Source organism: Rhinolophus ferrumequinum, chromosome 2 (genome assembly GCF_004115265.2).
Source record: "Rhinolophus ferrumequinum isolate MPI-CBG mRhiFer1 chromosome 2, mRhiFer1_v1.p, whole genome shotgun sequence".
NCBI classification, from domain to species: domain Eukaryota; kingdom Metazoa; phylum Chordata; class Mammalia; order Chiroptera; family Rhinolophidae; genus Rhinolophus; species Rhinolophus ferrumequinum.
The window spans coordinates 106,757,972-106,781,272 of NC_046285.1; the positions used below are offsets into that span (position 1 = coordinate 106,757,972).

The following is a 23,301-nucleotide window of genomic DNA, read 5'->3' on the forward strand; positions in this document are numbered from 1 at the left end:
ACACAAGAAACATATTGAAAGCGAATGAGGACGGAGGATTTGCACTCCCTGACTTCAAAACTTACTACAGAGCGCAGTGATCAAACTAGTGTGGCCCTGGCGTAGGATACACATACAGACCCGTGGAACAGCGCTGCGAGTCCAGGAATAAACCTGTGCGTTGACGGCCAACTGATCTCCAGCAAGAGTGCCAAGACCAGTCAACAGGGAAAGAATGTCTCTTCAACCAATGGACATCCACATAGAAAAGAATGAAGTTGGACCCCCTACCTCACAGCACATGTCAAAGGGAACTCAAAATGGATTAGTGAGCTAACAAAAAGTATACAACTGTTAGAAGAAAATAGGGGCAAATTTTCATGACTTCGGATTTGGCAAGGAGTTCTTAGATATAATTCCAAAAACATAACAAAAAAAAAAATAGATAAATTGGACTTCATCAAAATTAAAAACTCTTGTGCACCAAAGTTCATTATCAAGAAAGGGAAAAGACACCCAACAGAACGGAAGAAGATATTTGTAAATCATAATTTTATAAGGCTCGAGCATCCAGAATACATAAAGAGCCCCTACAACTGAACAACCAAAACAACCCAATTTTAAAATGGGCAAAGAACTTGAATAGACTTTTCTCCAAAGAAAACATACAAGTGCTCAAGAAGCTCATGAAAGGAAGCCCAATGTCATGGTCATTAGGGAAATACAAACGCAAACCGCCAGATGCTAGGTCACACCCACTGTCATGGCAAAACATAAAAAAGGAAAATAAGCGTTGGTGAGGACACAGAGAAATCGGAATCTTTATGCATTACTGGTGGGAATGTAAAATGGTACAACCACTGGATTCCAGTTTGGCAGTTCCTTAAAAAATTAACCATAGAATTACCACATGACCCAGCAATTCCAGTCCTGGGTATATACACAAAATAACGAATGATTGTTATACACAAAATAACAGTCTGATCAAACAAATACAGCATCACAATTCACAATAGCCAGAGTGGAAACAACCTAAATGTCCATCACCTGGTGATGGACAAACAAAATGTCCATCCATCCATGCAATGGAACAGTATTCAGCCATAGAGGAATGGAGTCTGATACTTGCTACAATGTAAATGGACCTTGAAAACATCGAGTTAAGTGAAATAAACCAGACACAAAGGTCACAGATTGTATGATTCCCTTTTATCTGAAATAACCCCAATAGGTAAAATCCACAGACAGAAAGCAGATAAGTGTTTGCCAGGAGAGGAAGGAGGAGGGGGGAATGACTGCCTACGGGGGAATGAATGACAAGAATTTGGAGCTCGATGGAGGTGGTGGCTGCACAACACTGTGAATGTCATAAATGACACTGAATTGTACATTTAAAATGTGTTCATTTCAGGAATGTAAATTTCACCACAATTTAAAAAACCCCGAACACTCAAGCCACTGTAACCAGCACAGCCCCCAGCGGGTCCCTGAGCTGCCCCACGCTTCCCAAACTCCTTCCTGCTGCTCCCATTCTGGATTCTTCTCTGGAAAAGGCACTTCCTTCTGCTAATGCCCACTCTGCCCCAGTCATTGCATGGGTTCATCTTTTAATAAGAGTTCTCTTTCAATAAGATTGTCTTGTTGAAACATTTTAAGAGAAAGTTAAAGAAAAGCACATCTAATCTACTGAATCAGATTCCTTTAGGTCCCAGGTGTTTCTAAGAGGGAAGCTGTACCCCTGCTGCTGGCCCCGGGCTAAGCATCCTACACCTGCTCCTTGCTCCCTGCAGGACCGAGCAATGCCCAGCGTCCGGTGGTAAAGCAGCACGGTGCTTGTCAGTGTTCACGAAAGCACGACGGCAGGTGGCAGGGGGACTCAGAGCTGGGCTGCGGCCCCGCCGGCTCTGGGTTCCAAGGCACTTGCTGACTTGCTCATCTTCTGGTCCCGCTCCCGGGCAGCCACGAAGTTCAGCATGTCAATGGCAGTGACAACCCCGAACACCGTCTGCTTCTGACTGGATTTCTCGTGACTGTGGTCTGAGGAGGGAAGAAAGCAGCAAGCTCAAGGCATGGCCACGCGGGCCGCGGGGGCCGAGCCCCAAACCGCAGCCCTCAGCCGTCCCAGTGCCTACAGGCACCTGTGTGCTGTGGGAGCCCGACAGCAGGTGCCATCTTCTCCCCACAGGCGTCGTCTGGGTGAAGCCGCTGACAGCAGCTGCTGACCCCTCAGCCACGCCCAGTGGTCAGATGCCCGAGGGCCTTGCCGCTTCACAGCAGCCTGGGGGTCTGCCTAGGTGCCCAAAGCAGGACCTCCCAACTCCTCTCATACCCACGAGCTGCACTGCCTCACACCTCTGGCCTGTGATCGTCTTCAAACCCACGCTTTGCTCTCAGGCTTAGAATGAGTGCTGGCCCTGGCCTGCTCAGGGCAGAGAAGGACGCTGAGGTGGTTAAACACACGTGTCAACCTGACTGGGCCCCAGAGAGCCCAGATTCACTGAGACAGTCCCCTGGTGTTTCTGGATGAGATCATCTGAATCTGCAGACTGAGGAACGCAGATTGCCCTCCCCAGGGTGGGTGGGCCTCGTCCAATCAGTTGAAGGCCTGAATAGAACAAAAAGGCTGATGCTCCCCGAGGAAAAGGGAACCTTTCCTGTCTTTGGACTTAAACTGAAACATTGGCTCTTCCCAGGTCTCAAGCCTGCCCACCACCCTACAGGTGCTGGGACTTGCCAGCCTAATCGTGTGAGCCACTTCCTATGACAGGTCTTTCTCTCTGTACACGTATCCTGTCAGGTCTCTGGAGGGCCCCGACAGCTGTTGTAAAGTGCACAGAAGGCAGAGCTGAGGGGCCTAGGTTACATTTCATCCTCCAGGCCCCCTCTCAGCACCTCCACAGCCATCTGTCCCTGGGGTAGGGGTGGGGGACACGGGGCTAGGCCCCCTGCCGGCCTACTCTGAGCACCTCAGAAAATCAAGGGGATCCTGGAGGAGACCAGCTACCAGCATTTCAGGGACTTCTAGGCAAAGGGGCACTTTGGAGAAGCGTGATCCCCACAGCCTCTGCAACGTGGCCCTGCAGACCCCTGGGAGGCTCGGTTCAGGCATAGTCGGGGCCAGTCTGTCACAACCCTGCGGATCTGACAACAGCAGTGTCAGGCACAGCTGTGTCCAAAGACACTTTATTTATAGAGCCTGAAATTGGAACTCATACCCCTATTTTGGAAATGTTCAAATAGGAGTAAATGTGGGAGGAAGCAGAGGGACCCTCCCACCTGCGCTTGGGGGTCTGGGAGCCTGGACACTCTCCACGGCCCTCGGAGCCACAGTTCTGACTGCAGAGCCATTTCCGAGACAGGACAGTGGGCGTACATACCTGCAGGCCCCCCAACCACTCCTGCCAAGGCCTGGTCCTGCGCTGTGGAGCCAAGGACGGGAGAGGGGTTAGACTCAGCCCGCAGCTATGGGGGGAGAGGACGGTTCCAGGGTGCTCCCAATTCTCATTTCTACAACCCTCGCCCTGCCGGGCACCCGGGTCTGACCCACACAGGGGCCCCTCTGAGATCCGTGCCCAAGCCTGGGGGCGGCTGACAGTCAGCGCCAGGACTCCCCAGCGCGTATGGGGGAGCGGGGCCTCGCTGCGAACCCGAGCAAAGTGCATGTGGAAGGAAGCCTGGGGCGGGTCTCCTGCTTCCGCCCGCCCCCAGCCCCACCCACTTACACTGGATCTGCTCGTGGACCACCAGGGCGAAGTGGTCCATCTCCAGGATGTGGGACAGCTTGCCCAGCGGGTCGGTCAGGCGGATCTGGAAGGGAAGCCAGGATCAGTGCCCACGGGGCATCCCAGCAGGCCCTCGGCGGAAAGGAGCGTGAGGCAACGGGAGAGGCCTGGCATCGCTCCAGGAGGTTCTCTGTAGCCATTTGCTGATTTAGAAACTGCAGAAATCGGAGGGTGACGTGACACACAGAGAAAGACGCTCGGAGGAGCTATGTACCCACGGAAAGACGTGGAAGGGGCTCCCTGTATATCGTTAAGTGGGGCACAGGCAGCCACCGAATTTCCAACTCCGGGACATTCTGGACAAGGTGAAACTCAGAAAGAGATCAGAGGCTGCCAGGGCTGGTGGGGGGCTGGGAGAGAGAAACAGGCAGAACACGGGACACAGGGCCATACAGTGTCATCCGGACGGTGTCACGGGTACATGTCACTACACTTGTCACAGCCACAGGGCTTTAGAACACAGGTCAATCCCTCATGTGAACATGGGACTTCAGTTAGTGACCCAGTAATGCTGGCCACCAGTGCCAAACACCATTGTCTGGGAGGGGGAGGGGAGCGGAGGACCCGCTCTGTGCTACCTGCTCCACAGACAAATCATGGGGCCTTCTGATAAAAAAGAAAAAAAGGCACTGAGGATCCAGCTTTCAAAGGTAAGTACAACTGGACTTGCCCGCATCGTCATGGGGAGTTTGGGGAATGCGGAAAGGAGAAGACCCAGGAGTCAGTTAAGTGGCAGTTGGGGAAAACAGCCGAGGCACAGACCTCGGTCCTCCTGGGTGGAGGAGGGGCGAGCCTGACCATGGCGGCTCCTCTCCTGGTCATCATCCGTCAGCCCCCTCGGTCACGTTGCCACCAGCTGCCCCAGAGGCCCCGCGTGTCAGACCCTGCCCTGCTCCCTTCCGCCAAGTCTAGGTGGGTCCACGTGTAGCCCCCCCACTTGGGAAAGGCTGCCTGGACCTCCTCCTCCCACATCACCAGTGACCGGCCCGCAGTGGCACCTGGCACAGCTTGTCTCAGGGAAGACCCTAGAAATGGGTGGGGACGACCGCGGAGCCCCTCTCTCAGCCCGGGAGCTGGAAAGGGGACGTTCGCTATGGGCAGGAGGCCTAAAATGGCCCCAATCGCTGTTTCCCTGTTCTTTCAGAAGTCACGCTGTGGCTCCCTGGCCCCTGGGGGACTGGTCAAAGTCACCGCCGGCAGGCACCCCACGTGTCAGAGAGCGCGGCCGGCAGCTGCACTCAGGTGAAGACAGAAACGCCGCTCCTTGGGGAATCTGGCTTGGGGCAACAGGTTGAACTCATGTGAGGCCATAATTCCATTTTCAAAGGTCTTTTCTGGTTTTACATGTTCAGGAATTTCAAAGACAAGGTTAAGGGAAGAGCAGAGAAAACGGAGCGAGCTCACTACACACCCCCTCAGCTTGTTAAAAAGTGCTGAAGACCTGCAAGATTTGGGCGGCCCAGTCCCCTGCGGCCCCTCCACTTTTGGGGAGTTACAGGAGCGGGGGTGAGACACAGGCAATGGCCACAGGGCTGCAAATGGCGAGAATATACAGCTTCTGGTGACCTTTCAGCTGCGTGTGAGTGTGACGCGTAAACAGGAAGGCTAAGTTCATCCCTAGGTTGGGGCTAGTGCCCCTCACCGGGCAGCCGGAGAAAGCAGGGGTGGAACCTGGCCCAGGGATGGGGGCTGACCCCAGGCGTGGCCCTCAGGGACACGGAAAGCGCGTCCAGTCTGCTCTGCCCAGACCCGTCAGACAGTGGCCACCTTTGTCTCAGGACGACCAGCCCCAGCACACAAGGGGCAACGCGGTATTTCTCCCAGAACATTCTGGTTCTTAGTACATAACTAGGCGTGCCAGGTTCTTATTCTTAAATGAATGCTACACAGGAAAAAATGAGGGCCCGAAGGTAGGAGACGGAGCAGACTGGCAGATGCTCAAGTCAGCTTAGACGATGGTCCCTGACCTGGGCTGGCTGCTGACCCCAGGCGTGGCCAAAACACAGTGGGCACTGATGCGCCCTTGCCAACCGGGCGTCTCCCCACCTGGGCTTTCCCGTTTGCAAAACTGGGGTGAATTCTCAGATGTACGGGTCTATGGGGATGCAGCCAGCTGACACCCGAAGCAGCCCCTCACTCCGTACCCCGCTTTCAAGAACAGAGCTGGGTGTCAGCACCCACTGCTCTAGCTGCAGAGCCCGTACCTGTTTGAACTGCTTGTAGAGGACTCTGTGAACCTGGTCTGACGGCTGAACCTTCCCAGCGAGCAGGTACGACAGCATGTTCCCCAGGGTCACCATCCCAAGGATCACCCTGGACAGTGGGGAGGGGCGGGTCAGTACAGCACCCTCCCCTGGCCCGTCTCCAGCAGAATATGCCCGCAGCCGCCCCTCCCTCACCATCCATGCGGTCTTTGGCCAAATGTGCTGAGTGCCCACACGTGGCAGGAAGACAGCGGTGACCAAATGCCCTGCCCTGGCTGTGCCCGTCCCACACGGGCAGACAATAAAGGAATGAGCTCTCTGGGTACTTCTGTCTGACAGGAGTCATGGGTGAGCAGCAGTGGTGTCCTGGGACATGGGACTTTGGGTGCTAAAAATGGGACAGTCCCAGGAGAACTGGACGGTTGGTCACTGAGGCATGTGTGCCATGCCTTCCACTGTTAGACATGTCCTCAGAGCAAGGCCACCTCTGTCCCCTGCCTCCCGTGCTCACACTGAGGGGGAGGTGAAGGACACAAGCGGCCAGCCCCCTGCTCCGGCGGGCCAATGCTCTGGACGTTTCTACGCAACGTGGCCAAGGCCAGCTGGCCAGCGGTGGGGTCCAGTCGGTGGCCCTGTCCTGGGGTGTGGCTGAGACTGACCCTGATTCATCGACGACGGGCGCCTGGTCGAAGCCCTTCTCCCGGAGAATCTGGATGGTGTGCTCACAGGTGACTGTGGGCAGTACCGTCAGCGGGGCCGACAGGCTCAGCTCCTGGACCCTGTGGTGCCACCACCTGAGGGAAGAGGGGGCAGGGACGGCCGTGAGCTGGGCGGCGGGAGTTGAGAACACACGCTCGCAAAAGGCGGCACCACACAGGGAGACCATGGGGACGACAGCCAAGCGTGGGACGGCACGAGTGGCCTGGACATCCTCACCAGGGCTTCTTCTCCGTGAGGTCCTCCTTCAGGAAGCCCTTCTGTAGCATCCACCTGTCACTCAGGAACTTGGACCTGCGGGCATCAGGAGGTCGGCAGGGCCAGAGAAGGGTCAGCACTGCCTGTGCCCACACCGAGGGGCTAGCTTCTCGCAGCCCAGTACCACCCCCAGACCCCGCGGGACCAGCACAGACCCCAAGTGGCTGCAGCTCCAGGGACAGGCTGGGGAAGGCCCCATGGGACTGTGTGTCACTGGGGCACCTGCCCATCAGGGCCGAAGGCGCTCAGAGCACAGAAGGTTCTGCACGGGGCCCCTGCTGTCAGCCCCCCTGAGGCTCCCTGGGTGACGTCCCCAACCCACCCAGGGTCCAAGCCTCCCCTCCAGGCCTTGGTGGCTGCCGGGGACCTGTGTGGACTTTAAACACGTCTAGAAGACCCAGATGAGGCAGTTAGGCCGAGAAAACATGAGCTCGTGACACGTGGGGGGAGCCCTGGCCCAGGAGGTGGAGCAGAGCTCAGTGCCCCTGGGACCCCCCACCTCCCTGCTGTCAGCTGGCAGGGGACGCCCAGCGGGAAACAAGGAGGTGCCAAAGGGGGGACAGGAGAAAGGAGGTTCTCACATGTAGTTCCGGACAGAGTCGGGCAGAATCACCACGCAGCGCTGGCCCTCCTGCAGCTCCTGGGCGGCCTTCACGGCCACCGACATTGCACTGCCCGAGCTGCCACCTGCCGAGAGGGCCAGAGTCAGACCCCGTGTCAGAGTGATGGGAGAAAGTGGGGGGAGAGGGAGCAGGAGGGAGGGAGACGGAGCACGAGCGCACACTGAAATGTTCTGGAAGCATCTGTGGGAAGCCATCAACAGTGGCTGCCTCTGGGGAGAGGAGCTGGACTCCGGGTGCTGGCAGCAACCCCACTTCTCACTGTCCACCCCCATTCTCTTGCACCACTGAGCACCCCACCTGCTCAGGGTTTCACAACTGAACCCTTATCATGGAAACCCAAGGACCCCGAGCAAGCGGGGTTCCTGAGCCAGGGTGGGGGCCGTGCTGGGGAAAGTGCCACCGTGGGCCTGAGCCCCCAGGCGAATGCCCCAAGACTGAGACCAAGCACAGGGACAGCCTTGCTGAGCGCGCCCCGGCACGGTCTCATGTCACTGACCACGCAGAGCCACCCACTAGGCCGGTGCCGCTTTACAAAGAGCCGCCGAGTTAGAGCCAGAGGGGGGGTGCTGAGAGGTGGTACTGTGGCCCCGCTGGGCTCAGCTCATGGAAGTGCCATGTGGCCACCGAGGGGGCCCCCCTTCCAGCATCGAATGCTCACTTGTCACCCACTGAAAACGGGGACCAGGGGAGGCCTGACACCAAGTCCAACGATTACGAAGAGAAAACTTCCTTCACAGGACATTTTGGAAATTCCTTTTCAATCGAAAGGGGCTTGCTTCCATTCTCTAAGTGGGGGCCTATTTCCTCCCATTTTCTCTATCCCACCCCCAAGGTGGCGCGACACAGGGCAGGCACATTTCAAATGACTGCATGTTATTTCCCCACACAGGAGTTCTAACGTGGGTGAGGGTGTCCCTTCTCTGCACGTAAGTCCCCTGAGACCTAAGGGACCCTGGACAGGCCTCGGGCCTCCAGAGGAAAGTGAGCTGGCAGGAGCCTTGTCCCGTCTCAGACCCCATCGATGGGGAGCCCCCACCCCAAGGACAATGCTGGTCTTGACTGAAAACCCCTCGGGTCCTAAGAGCTCTGGCCCCAAACACAAGTGCACAACAGTGCTGCAGGGACATCCCGCAGGCCACCGGCCCTCACGGCCAACTCTGCTGGTCACGCTCTCAGGGCTCTGTGTCCCCAACCCCTCGCATCTCAAGCTCCTCCCCTTCCCGGGTTCTCAGCGAGGCCGTCACACAGAAAACAAGACATGTGGACCACAGAGAGCCCAGACCCCGGACACTGGCCCAGAGCTCCGGCCAGTGCGGAGTGGCAGGCGACCTCCTAGTGGCCCGGGCAGGTGGACGGCGCCGGGAGAAGCGCGGCCACAGCCACCACACAGCCTCAGAATGAGGATGGCGCCACGCGTCTGCATCTGGAGCCCAGGTGCCCGGGCAGCCTGCCCGCCACTCACCACACAGCAGCCCCTCCTGTGCGATCAGCATGCGTGCGAAAGCGAAGGCCTCCTCATCGTTGCTCTTGAACCACTTGTCCACCACCTGCAGGGAGGCCGGGGATGGTGCGCAGTGTGCGTGAGGGCCCCACGGCGTGTCAGAAGCAGACGGCCTCGGCCTTGCTCTCCGCTCCCCCGACCCTGGCAGGGGCCCGGTCTGTGCACACCACCCAGAGCTGGGTCACAGCACAGTGGGTACTGTGCCCTGTGGTGGCTAGTCTTGACCTCACGACTACACAGCCTCTCCCTGCTTGTACAGGCGCTGGAGGAAAGCCAGGCCGGCTCCTGTGCTCCCCGGGCGAGCTGACGTGCGAGCGGCTAACGGGCGAGACCCAGGGGCTGCCAACAGCGCCGCGGCCCCACCTACCGTGCGGTCCAGCACCGTGGGGAGGAAGTCATAGCCGATGCCCTCCACCTCGTAGGCGGTCAGCTCCGTCTGGTTCAGCTCCTCGGGCTCTGCGAGGATGGAGCCTTCAGGGTCCACCCCGACAATCTGCAGAGGGGCCACGTGAGCGCTGGCGTCTGGCAAACCTCACGGGGACGTGCCTGGCTCGCGGAGTGGCCCAGACCACCCTACTGATGTGCCCACAGAATGCCCGCAGGGGAGATCACTACTCAAGGGTACGGCTGGGGAAGGGGTTTCCCAGGGGAGCCCCTCCTGCGCAGCCCCAGGTGCTGGGCAGCGACCTCTGGACGACAGGGCAGCATCAGAGGGAGTGGGCGCAGCATTCTAGCCGGCTCTCCCCACAAGCCCACCCCGGCCCACTTGCAACTCCAAATCCAGTGCCCTTCCCAGGTGGGGTGGTCACAGGATCCGAACACAAGAGCTCAGAGCTTCTTAATGGTCCTTGGGGGGCACCCAAATCCACTCCCACCTCCAGCTCATTTGAGCACCTAGGTGGTGGGTCACGGTTTGGCCCGAGGGCCCCGCAGCCCTGCTCACTCACTTTGCACCCAGGGCACTTCTCCTTTAGCTTCCTTGCAATGCCCGTGATGGTGCCGCCTGTGCCCGCCGAAGCCACCAGCATGTCCAGCTTCCCTGAGAGGGGAGAAGCCGCATCAGGGAGAACATTCTGATAGTAAGTGAAAACGCACTCAACCAAAACGAAGGCAGACTATCAAAAAGGTCAAAAGAGAAACCATTCTCCAATTTCCACCGCCTCTCATCACCGCCCTTCATCTTTAAGCAGCATTCAGTCACAGGGATGCGGTGAGCTTCAGTTAAGTCTTTGCCAAAGGGCCCGTGGCCACAAAGCCCTATTTGGTACAACTCTGTAAGCCCGTCTGGACGCGTGGGCAGGACACACGTGCTGGCTGCCTGGGCGGACGGGGCCCAGGTGCTCTCCACGACGCACCTACTTATGCTGTTGGTTTTGGATGATGTAAGTGAACTGAGTGATAAAGCAGACAGAGGCAAACACTCGGGCCGGGCTCCGAAACCCGCTGGGCTCGCCCACTGCTGAGTGCCAGCCCAGGCCTCCTGCAGACAAGTCCGAGCGGGCCACCGAGCCGAGGCAGTACACTGCTTTTGCCAAGTGATAGAATTCTCACCCCCGAAAACCTGACGAGCAAATGCCTGGCCTTCGCTGCCTGGCTTCTGGGCACTGAATGAGGTGGCAATGAAGCCACGGCCAACACCACCTCCAAACAGGAAGCCAGGGTGCCAGCTGTCCAGCAGCAACCCCCTAAAACCTCAGCCCATCAGAAAACACCAGAGCCCTGTGGGCCTTGGCTCTGGCTGCGTGGAAGGGTTCCAGGGAGCCTCCCCTCCGTACAGACAGCAAGCTAATTACTGGCATCACCACCCCAGGCACGGAGAATGTGGAATTCAACACCAAGTTGGGGCCTGAGGCCCAGTGCCACTGAGCAACGTGCAGCCCCAGCTGTGAGCGCCAGCACCAGCAGCCGGGACACTCGCACCCTACACTCAGGTCCTGCAGCTCTGGAGGACAGACTGCTGGGTAGACAAATACGATTGCCTGATCTATTTGGTGTTTAGCAGAGGCACAAACAAAATCCAAGAGAGCACAACAGAGGGAGGAAACCACTCTAAGGAAATACCCTGGAAAGCATTTCAGAGGGGACATTTGGTCTGGGTTTTGAAGGATGAATAGGAGTTTACCAAGGAGCTGGTAAGTGACCTGTGCATTCCCAGACCACCAGGGAGAGAGGTGGTGCAGATGGACAGGAGGTTAGGATGAAGTACCCACCATCACACTGCTGCAGGATCTCTTCGGCGGTGCTGTCGTAGTGAGCAAGGGGGTTGTTGGCATTGCGGTACTGCATGGAGGGAACACAAACAGCATACGAGTGAAGGTCAACGGCACCAAAATGGTGGCAGCCAGAGGGCATCAGGCAAACAGATCAGTGCAAGCCAGAGAATGCCAGTGGCTTAGGGAAGAGGGGCCAATGGCACAGGCAGTTTTAGGAGCCTCAACAGACCCAAAGTAGTCACCTCAGCTCTTCAGAAGATGCGATTCCCGAATTTAACCAAGAAGCGAAATGAGTGAGACAGAAGAGCTTCCCACAAAAAGGTTTTTATGCGTTTTACGCCTGCAGAGAGCTCCCAGGTCCTCAGCTCGGCACATTCCAAGCTGAGCCTGACGCTCGTCTGGTCAGCAGAGACAACAGCTCAGCCCATCAGCCAGCTGCTCGCTGGAGGTCCTACCGGCTGGGAGACGCCAGCGGCCACGTGCCAGCGTGCCAGTCACCTTTGCAGCTTCCACTCCTGCTGCATGTGTGGCACCACCCCACACCCCAAGAGACCCCAGGAGCAGCCCATGCCAGCCCGCACACACCCTGAGCCTCACCTGGTCCAGGATGTGAGAATTGGGGATCTCATTCCTCAGCCTCCACGCCACACCCACATGAGACTCTGGGGAGTCGAACCTGGCGTTGGTGGGTGTCCTCACAATCTCAGCCCCCAGGGCCCGCAGGACATCCACCTGCAGAGGACAGGGCGCCTTCACCCACGCGCCAGGCCTCTGGTCCTGGGCGGGGGCGGGTCCCGGGACACAGGCCCCGCCCCTGCGCCACCTGCGCCACCTGTCGGCCTACCTTCTCCATGCTCATCTTCTCCGGCATCACGATGATGCAGCGGTAGCCCTTCACCGCGGCGGCCAGGGCCAGCCCGATCCCTGCGGACAGCACACGGGTCAGTTCCTTGCCCTGCAGCCCGGGCTGGGACCCCGGGGGTGAGAGAACGAGGAGGCCGAAATGAAAGGCAAGGAAAAGTGGGGGCACAAACACAAACCCCAATGCTTCCAGCTTTCACTGGGCACCCACACCATGTCCTGGGCGCCAAGGGAGGTGACAGTAACGACCACAGCAGTGAGAGCAAATGCTATGGAGCTCACTCTGAGCACAGGTGACCCTTCCAGGAGGGGAAAAAGGCCCTGAGGGCCGTGAGAGGTTGGCAGGGCAGCCACTGCCACCACAGCCCTGAGGGCACAGGCCTGGGGGCAAGGCGGCCTCCTCCCTGGTTCCCACAGGGTCAGGGCCACTGTCCTGAGGACACAGCATCTGGCCGCAGAGAATTATCTTGAGCCTTCAGACCCACAGCATTTGCCCCGTTGGGTTTCAGGCTTGCCGGGACCGTGACCCCTGCCTCCTTCCCGATGCCTCCCTGAGCAGTGGGGATTCTGTCCTATGCCTGTCCCACCTCCGTATTTGGGAAGCACGTGGCTGGGCCGGTCTCACAGGTTCCCAGCTGGAGAGGCGTTGCCTCAGGAGGGATGTGCCCGAGTCCCACCCCCGTCTGATTTCAATGTGGCCTCGGGCTTTAGACTGCAGAGTGGATGCCGGGAGAGTGAAGACCCTGGGGGCTGTTGGGATGAGTGCATGTGCTTTGCATTCGAGAAGGATGTGCATTTTGGGGGGTCAGATGGCAATGTTAGGGGCTGAACTGTGTTCCCCCAAATTAACCGTGTTAACTGACATCACCTCAGTGTGACTGTATGTGGAGACGGGGTCTGTAAAGAGGTGATTAAGGTAAAGTGAGGTCACTGGGGTGGGCCCTGCTCCCCATCTGACTGGTGTCCTTCTGAGAAGAGGAGATGGGGACACAGACACTCACAGAGGGACGGCCACCGGAGGACACAGAGAGCAGACAGCGTCCACACACCCAGGAGGCCGCCGGAAGAAGCACTGTGCCCACCCCCTGGACTTCACCCTCCAGACAGCGAGGGAATAAATGTGAGTTGATTCAGCTGCCGTCTGTGGTATTTGTCACTGCAGCGCTCGGCCACTAAAATCTTACTGCCAGGCGGAACTGCTCGTGTGAGCGACCCCTGTCATCAGTGCAGGCCCGAGGGCAAGGGGTCGGCAAGTGGGATGCAACACGCAGCTGCACGTGGGCATCCGGGCGAGCACACGGCCAGGGAAGCGGCCCGGCCAGGCCAGCGTACGCAGCGGAGGGCCACCGCGGCCAGGGGACCCGGCCTCTCCAGCACGCACCTGTGTTCCCGGATGTGGGCTCGATGATGGTGTCCCCCGGCTTCAGCGTCCCCGAGCGCTCGGCCTCCTCCACCATGCGCAGGCTGATCCGGTCCTTCACGCTGCCGCCCGCGTTGAAGAACTCGCACTTGGCCACTGGCAGCCAGAGGCGCGTCAGGAGGGGGCGAGGCCCCGACCCCCGACATCCTTGCCGGCGCCCACAACCTGACCCACCCAACGCAGCCGTGGGACTGGCCTTTGCTGGCGCTGTAAACCGCCCCCTTCACTCCCACCCCCCAGCACAGGGGAGGACATGCTCCTCCCACCGAGGGGAGGAGACAGAGTCACGCAAAGGAGCCCGCTGGGTGGATGCCCCGGAGCCACACCCCTCCGACCAGCAGCCAGTCCCTAGGTGACTTGCTGGGCATGCAGCGGGCAACTACCCATAAAGCCCGGCCATAGCCATGGCCCTGCCAGCCACACCCCAACCACACCCCAGCTGGCAGACCTGCACACCCCCCACCGCTGCCTCACGCATCCTCCCCCCCTCGGACACACCCTCTCCCCGGGCTCTCTCCACCCAACGTGCTGTCCTTGGCTGTACCAGCCGGTGAGTCAGATCTTTCCTGATGGGAGGACACCCGCCCGTCTCTTAAAAATACATGCTGTTTGTAGAAAGGGCAGGCACTGTACCAAACGGGATCTGAGGACCCCAGGCCAACCTATGACGCCCCGAGAATCACCTCCAACCTAGTGTGTCCTGGTTTCTGAAATCCCACTTCTGCTCTAACGCTGTCCCTAGAGCCAGGGGAGGCCCCTGCTGGCCTCGTGTATGTGGTGTGTCCATGTGCACGTGCGTGGAAGGCAGGGGCCCCCAAACGCCTGACCGCTGAGCAGGCCTGCACCCCAGGACCCTTCCGGGTCTCACACTTGAATTGTTTCATTAGATAAATCTATCTAGCCCCATGGGAAGGCCAGCTCTTTTGTCCATCGGTGAAACGGACACATGAGAACGGACGTGGGGTCACTAAGACGAGGCAGGCCTGTACTGCTGGGTACTGGCCAGGGCCTCCACTATCCTGGCTGTTCCGAGGTGACCCCAGCACCCCCGCAGAGCCCGAGAGTGTGCACTGACCTTGGCTTTCTTAGAGAAGTCTTTCCCCAGAGGGAAGGCGGGTGGAAGGTTCTGCTGTCCCCAGTGTGATATGGCCACGTGCTGCCCGTCCCACCTCAAGACCCGCCCCCTGCTCCCTCGGCTCACAGCCTACCCCCCCCACCAGAAACCCCCCAGGGCCTCTGCAGCTGCTGTTTCCTCCACGACAAGGTGACAGTCTACTTGGGCTCTGCCCTGAAGACTATGATAGGGAAGAAATCCCCCACCCTCTCATATTCCTGGAAACCTTCCTGCAAAGCAGCCCCTTCCCCAAATGACAGATAAGACTCTCGGAGGACCCCCGTTTACCTAGGACAAGGCCAGACACAGACCCCCATTCCCACTTGTCTCATAAATGACAGACTATCCCTACAAAACCAGCTAAACAACGAGACAACCACTTCCTGCCCAGCTGGTGACTGAGACACTCATTACAAAAACTGTCCTGTTGTCACATGGCCCAGCGGGCAGTGTGTCTACTCCTCCCCAGAAGAACCTAAGACAAATAAATGACTGCACTCTGCTCCCGGGAGCTGGGCCACCCCTGTAAGGGCTGGATGAGGTCACTCTCCTTCCTGCAACCTCTGCCTGCGCACGCTTCCTGGGGCGCCACACGCTGCTTCCTTCGCTCTCAGGTCCCCTCCTTGCCCACCAGTTCCAGAGCGGCCCTCTCGGTCACCCTGGAGCACATGACCCTATCATCTATTCTTCCTGATCGTATCTGACAAGGTCTTAGTCATTCCTTAGCCCCCTACGAGGGTTTAGGGGGACCACCCGCACCCCCAGACACACTGAGCCGCTGCTGGGCCAAGCGCAGCACAGAGGTACTCACGGAGCTCACACTTCAGGCCAAAGTTCTTCCCGATCTTGTTGATTCTCACCATGGGGGTATCCCCAATTTTCTTCAGGATATCTGGCAAGATTTTGGGAGACTTTGCCCTAAAATAGAGGGGCCCACAATTATTCAGCAAAACAAAATGAAATAGTACCAGCCATGGCAATCCAGCACGTTGTTTGAAATAAATCAAAAAATAAATAAAAGGACTGGCTTGGTTTGGCGAGGGACCTGGGTGGTGATCATACAAATGTACACGCAGGATCTAAGGCCGGACACACACACACACACACACTCACCCCTAGAAACCTATGAAATGAATGTCTGCAGTTGAGTGAATGGCTGCATCAATGTCACGTCCTGGGTTTGAAAATGCACTATGATAACAGAACATGTCATCAATGGACAGCGGGGTAGAGGGGACACAGGACCTCTTTGTACTGTTTTTGCAACTTGCCAATGTTAATTTCCAAATAAAGTTAAAATAAACAAACACTGACTTCGAAACAGGTCCGGTCCATCCTCTCAGAAAGGCTTTACCAGGGACTTCAATTCCTGTCATCGCTCAGTATCTGACCTCCTTTTCTCTTTCATCAAAAAACGGGTGTCAACCCCAGAGCAGAGACCCCTCGGACTGCCTCACCACCAGGCAGTGACAGTGACTACAAACAGCCCCTGGCATCACCCCCAAAGTGTCAGGCACAGGTGGTGTGAAGCGCAATGCTCAAGACAAAAGAAGAGACCTCGGGGTGGCCATTTTTGTCCTTGAGACCAGGGTCACGATCCCCCCGAGGACCGCCAGGCCCAGGCTGGGGTTTCCTTTTCATGGGGAACTGTCTCCCTTCACACGCCAGTGACTGGCCCCCTTTCCCAAGCAATTCTCCACCTGACAAGCTGGTGCCAGGCAGCATTGGGGGGTGCAAACCATGAAAACAGGCATTCCCTGAGTGGCTGCCGGGGTGTTTCCTCCCCTCACCCTCAGGGACCAGTGCCATGTGCCACGGACATGCTCCCCAAATATCCACCCAGGAATAGACACAACTGACCTGAGCTTCAAGAAATGCAACAGCTTCCTGCTCCCTTCACGTACCACTCTGTGGTCCTTAATCTTTACTGAGCCTGTCACCACCGCAGGAGACTGTTAGACACCCCCGCCTGCCCCCTGGCGGCTCTGCCCCCCAGAGGGTCCTGAGGCAGATAAGGAATGCTGCATTCTATAGGGGGGGAGGAGGGAAAGACTTGGCCACACAGACAAGCTCCTTCCAATGTGGCAAGGAGCTAAAAGGGTCACCCCTAACCACGCTGGAGGCAGTGGGCTGGGGGCAAAGAGCTCCTGACTCCACCTTGCAGGTTAGGTCCTTGGGGCCACGCCCGTGGGGGAGTCCTAGAGGGCTGGCAGGGGGCGGGGCAGCCCCTGCCCAGCAGTGGTTGTAGCAGCCAGGGGACCAAGGCCCAACCCCCACCAGGGCAGGCAGAGAACTCGGGGTTCCTGACTCAGTCACCGGAGAATTCTGCCTGAGGTCAGGACAGGAGCCCAGGAAAGAACTGATTAGGGAAGGCCCTGGGGTCACCTCCTCTTCATTGTTTTCACTTTGACAGCTCCAGGAGGACCACCCCACAGCCTCTTAGAATAAACCCCAATCCCTGCCTGCCCCCCAAGCCCTCCTCTTACTCTGCTGCTCCCACTCTGGCCCTCTTTCTAAGCTCACCCCACCTTAGATCCATTTGGAACCCCCTTCCCCAGAAATCCATTTGTAGCACCTTCTGTTTATGCAAGTACCAGCTCCAAGGTTTTCCCCAAGCCACCCCAGCTTCACTCCAACTTTTACCCACTGCTCTGGTTTGTTTTGGCACTGAAGGTTAGCCTGTTTGGCCAGTGACCAGCTGACCTCCAGCACTGAGATAAACCTAATGCTTGGAGCTTCTGGGTTTGTAACTTTCCATTTCTATCTATCGATTGGCCCCTCTGAGGAGTGTACCCCCCTTCCCACTCCCCAGTTCTGGCGTAAAAATCAATAATCAGAAACGTGTACATGAAACAAGAATCAAGCATCTAAAAGACAAGAGTCTCCCACTCACTTATTCTACTTCCGGGAGATCATACTCAGGAAATAAAGATAATCCTATAATTCAGTTAGCTTGATTTAAGTTTCTCCGCAGGTCAGGGGTTTCTGTGTCTTTTCTTTGCACCTGCTAGATTTCCCACACCTAGACCAGGGCACAAAATACAGTAGGTGCTCAACAAAAATGCAGTGACTATATGAATGCATGGTGTTTTCTACTGCAGTTATTCATGAGATAATTGCAAACATCTGAATACCCCATAGAGGGCTTAAAAAAGTATGGTTTATCCATCCAACAGTCTCTGTCCAACCACAAAAGAACCCACTATCGAAAAATATTTCATGACTGGGAGAAATGTTTACAACTCAGTTAAGTGGAAAGGTGCAGGTATGATCCTAGTTGCTGAAAAAATACACCTTCACCTCAAACACGAGTGTGCAAGCAGGACCCGCGTTAGAAAGCTCCCCTCTACCGCTCATTCACAGCGTGTGCCGGGGGCACCTCCATTGATGTATTCAGCATCGACTCTTGTTGGGCACCGACCTAGGTGCTGGGCCGCAGAGCGGACCAGCCTTGGCCTCTCTGAGCCCTAGTGACTCATCTAAAAGGCCCCTCCACCCCTGCCCTGCAGCTCACCACCCATCACAGCCCTTACAAGGGGGAGGGTCACAGCCACATGGTTCTATGGCCTCCAGGTAACACGCTCCTCCCCTCAGGTAGGAACGGAGGGTCCTGTGACCGTGAGCAGGGACTTACAAGGCAGTGTGGTGATGAGGCGAGTCGGTGATGGGCCTGCCCAGCGTCCAGGAGCACCTGCTCGGCACATCGGGGCTGATCCACTGGCGCTCCCTGGCATCCTTGGCCCCCGGGGGCACCTGCTGCAGGCTCCCTTTCTCGGAGTGAGCCTCTGACAGGCGGGGGCACCCTGCCAGCCCTTCTGCTTGGGGGGTCTCGGAAGGCATGCTGTGCTCTGTCAGGGATGGAGAAGAGATGTGGCTCAAGCCCTTTCCAAACGCTGCAGGGGAGCCTGCTTTCATGCTGCAGGGAAGCTCTGCCCACCGGCCCCTCCGGGTGTGGGACTCCACTCATCCAGACAGCTCAGCAAGTACAGGCACAGACGCGCAGGCACCAGCTGCTGCGGCCGAGTTGGCTGGTTTCTGAAAAGGTGAACCATGCAACTACCACGTGACCCTGCAATCCCACTCCCTCACATCTATCCAGAACAACGGAAGCAGGTATTTGCATACCACATTCACAGCAGCACAAGTCACAACAGCCACACTGTGGAAACACAACAAGTGTCCATCAGAGGATGAATATACAAAACGTGGTCAATCCATACAATGGAGTATTATTCCGTCAAGGCCCCGCTGTAAGGGGAGCAAAGCCTTCCCTCTGTCATACGCCCCCAGTCGCCTGTGGAGACGTGATTCTTCCATCTTGCAGAAGCTCCCCAGTCGTAGACCTCCCGCCATCAGACTTGGACAGCGGGGCAACGCCCTGGGGGGTGGGCACGCGCAGGGTTGCACTACTGGCCACAATCCCACCGAGATCCTGCCGCTGAAAACAGACAGCTGGGCGCCTCCTTCTTGGCGGCTTTCTCCACCCGGGCCCAACACCGACAAGGTAAGGGGCTGCTGGGAACATGGATGGAAACCGAGCTGGTCTGCAGAACCCAAAGGCTCTCTCTGGGCCTCTCGCTTGGCCACAGTTCCGAACCCGCCGGCTCTGGCCGCCCCCTGGGCGCCCAGCAGGCCACGCCCGTGCATCCTGGGGAGGCGGGCTCACCTGGCCCCGCCCGCCGCACCTTCAGCTGCAAGACCCTCCCGGGGTCACGACACCCCCAAGGGCAGCCCTACACCCTGCACCCTGCACCAGTCGCCCTGAGGGGGCCAGGGTCAAGCGTGCGAACGGCAGTAAACTCCTTTTAAAGTGGGAGCTTCCATGGGGGAGACGGAAACCCTACAGTGAATGTGGGCACCGCCCGGTCATCGGCCTCCGGGAGGGCACTTGGGGACACAGTTTGGGATAAACACTCCGACGTAATCCTGAGGCTAAAAGTTTTGCGTTTCCGCCCCTCCCCCACTGGAGACCGTGTCCAGGGCAGGGACTCACGTGCCCTGCGCACCCTGCCCGACGGGCACCCGCTTCGCAGGCGGTCCCCGCAGCTGTCTCAATATTTACCCACACCCCACACAATCGGAGGAAGAGAGCAATTTAAGAAACAGCCATTTTCCATCCAAAATGCCGCGAAAAATCAACGATCACCACCATTACAGCGCACCTCCCCCAAATTCCCTCCCGGGTCCCAGCCTGGCGCTCTCAGGCGCGCGGCCCCGCGTCCGCTCCGCAGCCGCGGGCGTCGGAGTGCGGGGCCGGGGCCACGTGGACCGGAACCCCGGCTCCTCGGTGGTCTGGACTTGCGGGTGGGGGAAGGGTCCCGGCGCCCGCCCAGCTCCGCCGCGTGCAGGTGCGGCTGACGCAACCGCGCGGAGGGTGGGCGGCCCGGGACCCCGGCCGGCCGACCCCTCCGTCCAGGGCGGGGCGGAACGGGGCCCGCGGCGCTCACCTGGACGGGGCGCGTCCCGGGGCGGCGAGTGGCGGCCGGACGGCTGCGCGGCGAAAACGCGAGCGGGGCCCGCGGGGCTCAGGAGGACCCCGCGGCGGAGAGTGGCTGGAAGGCGATTGGCTGAGAGGCGGGGGCGGAGGGCCGACGCCTGGCCAATCCCGAGGTGCCGAGCGCCAGGCCGCCTACACGCCCGGCGGGTCCTCGCGCGGCCCCGCCCCCGCCCCGCCCCCGCCCCACCCCCACTGGCCGTGGGCTGGGCCCCGCCCCTCCCATCCCACCCTAACTGCCGCCCCGCGAGTCTGGAACCCACCCTGCGCCTGTGCCAGAACCGTGCCACCCCCCCGACCCCATCCATCCCGGGCATCCATCCAGCCCCCACCCCACCCGCACTGTCCGGCATTAGGACGACCCCTGCCCCCGTTCCCATCCCCCACTCCCCGTTGACGCAACTGCGAGCCTGGGGCCCCGGCCCTCCTGCTCCGATCCCGGCCCCCCTGTCAGAACCATGGGCTCCATGCTTGGGCGCAGCTCGGTAGCTGATGCCCAGACGCCGTTTTACTTGGTTAATTGCTCGCTCCGCGCGGTTTTGTAAACATTTGTTGAGTTTTAAAACGTGCAGTCTGGAGACGGAAGGACTGGTAAGGCCCTGAAGATGAGCCTCAGCAAATGTCCCGCCCACCGGGTCCCCTCACGCTGGCCATGGTCCCCAAGGCCTGGGGACTCTGCGCTCGTGTCCTCTGGTAGCAGGACCCAGGAGCCTAAAGCTGGGCGAATACCCGGGCTCTGGATGGACCGCGGCGGGCGGCTTTGTCAGGATATATATTTCCTGTCCTCGTTGTCTAAGTGCGGAGCCCGGGGGCGCTTCCACTGGCCAAGCAAGGAACCCGAGCTCACGTGGAGACTTGGCCAGAAGTCACAAAAGCTGCTTAGAACAGATGTCACGCAGGCTGTCTTCATCAAGGGACGCAGGGGCTGCGGGCCAGGAGGGGCCCAAGGCGGCCACAGGGAGGCCACAGCTGACAAAATTCCCAACGAGTGTGCTCTGGGGCCCCGCGGGCTGAATGGAGAACCTCTCACCCTGAGTTTCCCCGGACCTGTAGTGACCCACTAGTCAAGGGCGGTGCGTCAGGTTTGGACACAGCTGGACTCAGTTCAGTTACTCTGCTGACACCTGTGCCTGGGCTCTGTCCATCCACAATTAGTGAGCAAGTGGTGGCCACCTGCTGGCACTTGTCCCAGGCCCCAGAAACAGAGCTCAACTCAAGGAAGCAATGCCTCTGCCCCCGCAGAGTTTCTATTCTAGGGAAGGGGGCTCAACCACAGCAATTTATAATAATGAGGGAGAGACGCAAAGGGGAGTCTTAGATTAACTTGTTGGAAGTCGGGACAGGTGATGTGGGGCAGAAATCTGAGGAGCTGCCTCTTGTTCTGGGGAGGAAATGTTCTGGCCTGAAACAGCCACTGCAAATGGCCAGGGAAGCAACCAGCTTAGGGTATCCAAGAACCCCGAAGGTTGGCAGGAAGGTCGGTGTGGCTGCAGCCAGGAGCCCCAGTGGTCAGAGAGGGTGGGAGGGGGCGCAGAGGCCTCAGGGCTGTGGGCCAGCATCTGGACTTCAGCCTCAGTGACGTGGGCCCTCGGCAAGGAGTTTCTGATTGTGCTCCGCATTATTTTATGTTGGAATGATGTCAGACTGTCACAAAAGTGGCAAAGAATTCCCAGATACTCACCCGGATTCCTAAATGTTAAACTTTTACTAACCTCTGGAATTGGTGTGACCTTATTTGGAAATAGGGTCTTTGAGGATATAATCAACTTCCCATAAAGTTATACTGGTGTCCTTATACGAAAAGGGAAATTTGGACAGACACACAGAGAGGACAAGGCTGTGGGACCACAGAAGCAGAGACTGGACTCACGCAGGCACAAGACCCAGAGAAGCTGGAAGAGGCAGGAAAGACCCCTCACCTCCTGGCCCCCAGTCCTCAGAGGGAGCAAGGCCCTAAGACACCTTGATTTTGGACTCTGGCCTCAAGAACTGTGAAAGACAGTAAATTTGTGTGGTTTTAAGGCAGCCAAATTTGTGGTACTTCATTACAGCAGCCCAAGTACTAAAATTAAAAAAAAAATTTTTTGACTCAATTTCAGACTGTCAGAAATGTGGCAAGAACAGTACAAAGACTTCCCAGAGGCCCTTCATCCAGATTTGGCAACTGTAACACTTTTGTTACATTTGCTCCCTCAAGGACAGGTGCAGTCTGGTCCCTTCTCTGGCATTGTTAACTTTGAACACTTGGTCTCTCTACTATAAAGTTACTATGTTTGCTCTTTGTAATTAATCAGTGTCTTGTGCAGATACTCTGACACTGTGTACATACCCTATTCTCAAACTCTCACTCTCTACTTCCAGCTTCCATTGACGACTTATCTGAATCAATTTCCACTGAAATGGTGGTCGAGAGGCGATTTTTCTAATCCCATCATTTCTTCTGTATTTATTATTTGGCATTCCACCGTGACAGAGTTTTTCTTCCCCCCTCCTCATTTATTCCCTTATTCATAAATAATATACCAGTGTGGATTCACTGATCCTTGTATAAGAAGCACACACATTTTGCCATTAAAAGCACACAATCCAATGGTTTTTAGTATACACACAATATTTAGTATTCATGGAGTTGTGCAACCATCACAATTTAAACATGTTTGTCCCTCCAAAAAGAAACCTGATGCCCACTAGCACTCACTGCTCCTGCCCCCTCCAGCCCTAGATAAACCACTACTTGATGTTTTTATTTATGTCGTGTGGATTCATGGAGGTTTTTTTTTTTAATTTTTAAATTTTTATTGGAGAATATTGGGGAATGGTGTGTTTCTCCAGAGCCCATCAGCTCCAACTTGTTGTCCTTCAATCTTAGCTGTGGCGGGCGCAGCTCAGCTCCAAGTCCAGTTGTCGTTTTCAATCTTGAGTTGCAGGGGGCGCAGCACACCATCCCATGCGGGAATTGAACCCGCAACCTTGTTAAGAGCTTGTGCTCTAACCGATTGAGCCACCCGGCCGCCCCGGATACATGGAGTCTTGCCATACCAAACAGATTATACTCTTTTACTGCCATTGTTTTGATGCCCACATGGCCCCAGGTCAGGACTCCAACTGGATCCTGCAACTTTTTGTCATTTGTGT

The 23,301-nt window shown here is 57.5% G+C and overlaps 1 protein-coding gene across 4 annotated transcripts; it reads right to left on the bottom strand.

Moving 5' to 3' along the window:
* Nucleotides 1-514: 514 nt before the first annotated feature.
* On the bottom strand, nt 515-20,265 carry CBS (cystathionine beta-synthase). Of its 4 annotated transcripts, XM_033130488.1 has the most exons (18): nt 20,120-20,200; nt 19,087-19,184; nt 18,307-18,520; nt 15,484-15,590; nt 13,520-13,654; nt 12,122-12,201; nt 11,875-12,009; nt 11,275-11,344; nt 10,012-10,103; nt 9,432-9,557; nt 9,026-9,110; nt 7,522-7,627; nt 6,902-6,976; nt 6,625-6,759; nt 5,966-6,074; nt 3,702-3,786; nt 3,357-3,398; nt 1,856-2,016 (listed from the first exon to the last, which is right to left on the bottom strand). In XM_033130488.1, exons 3-18 carry the CDS (start codon nt 18,510-18,512, stop codon nt 1,856-1,858), a joined length of 1,749 nt encoding a protein of 582 aa, XP_032986379.1. In that variant the 5' UTR covers nt 18,513-18,520; nt 19,087-19,184; nt 20,120-20,200. The 4 variants fall into 4 exon arrangements, with proteins under 4 accessions (XP_032986390.1, XP_032986379.1, XP_032986368.1 ...); XM_033130477.1 differs by lacking the exon at nt 19,087-19,184 and having other exon boundaries at nt 20,120-20,265; XM_033130499.1 differs by lacking the exons at nt 19,087-19,184; nt 20,120-20,200 and having other exon boundaries at nt 515-2,016; nt 18,307-18,514.
* Nucleotides 20,266-23,301: the final 3,036 nt, after the last annotated feature.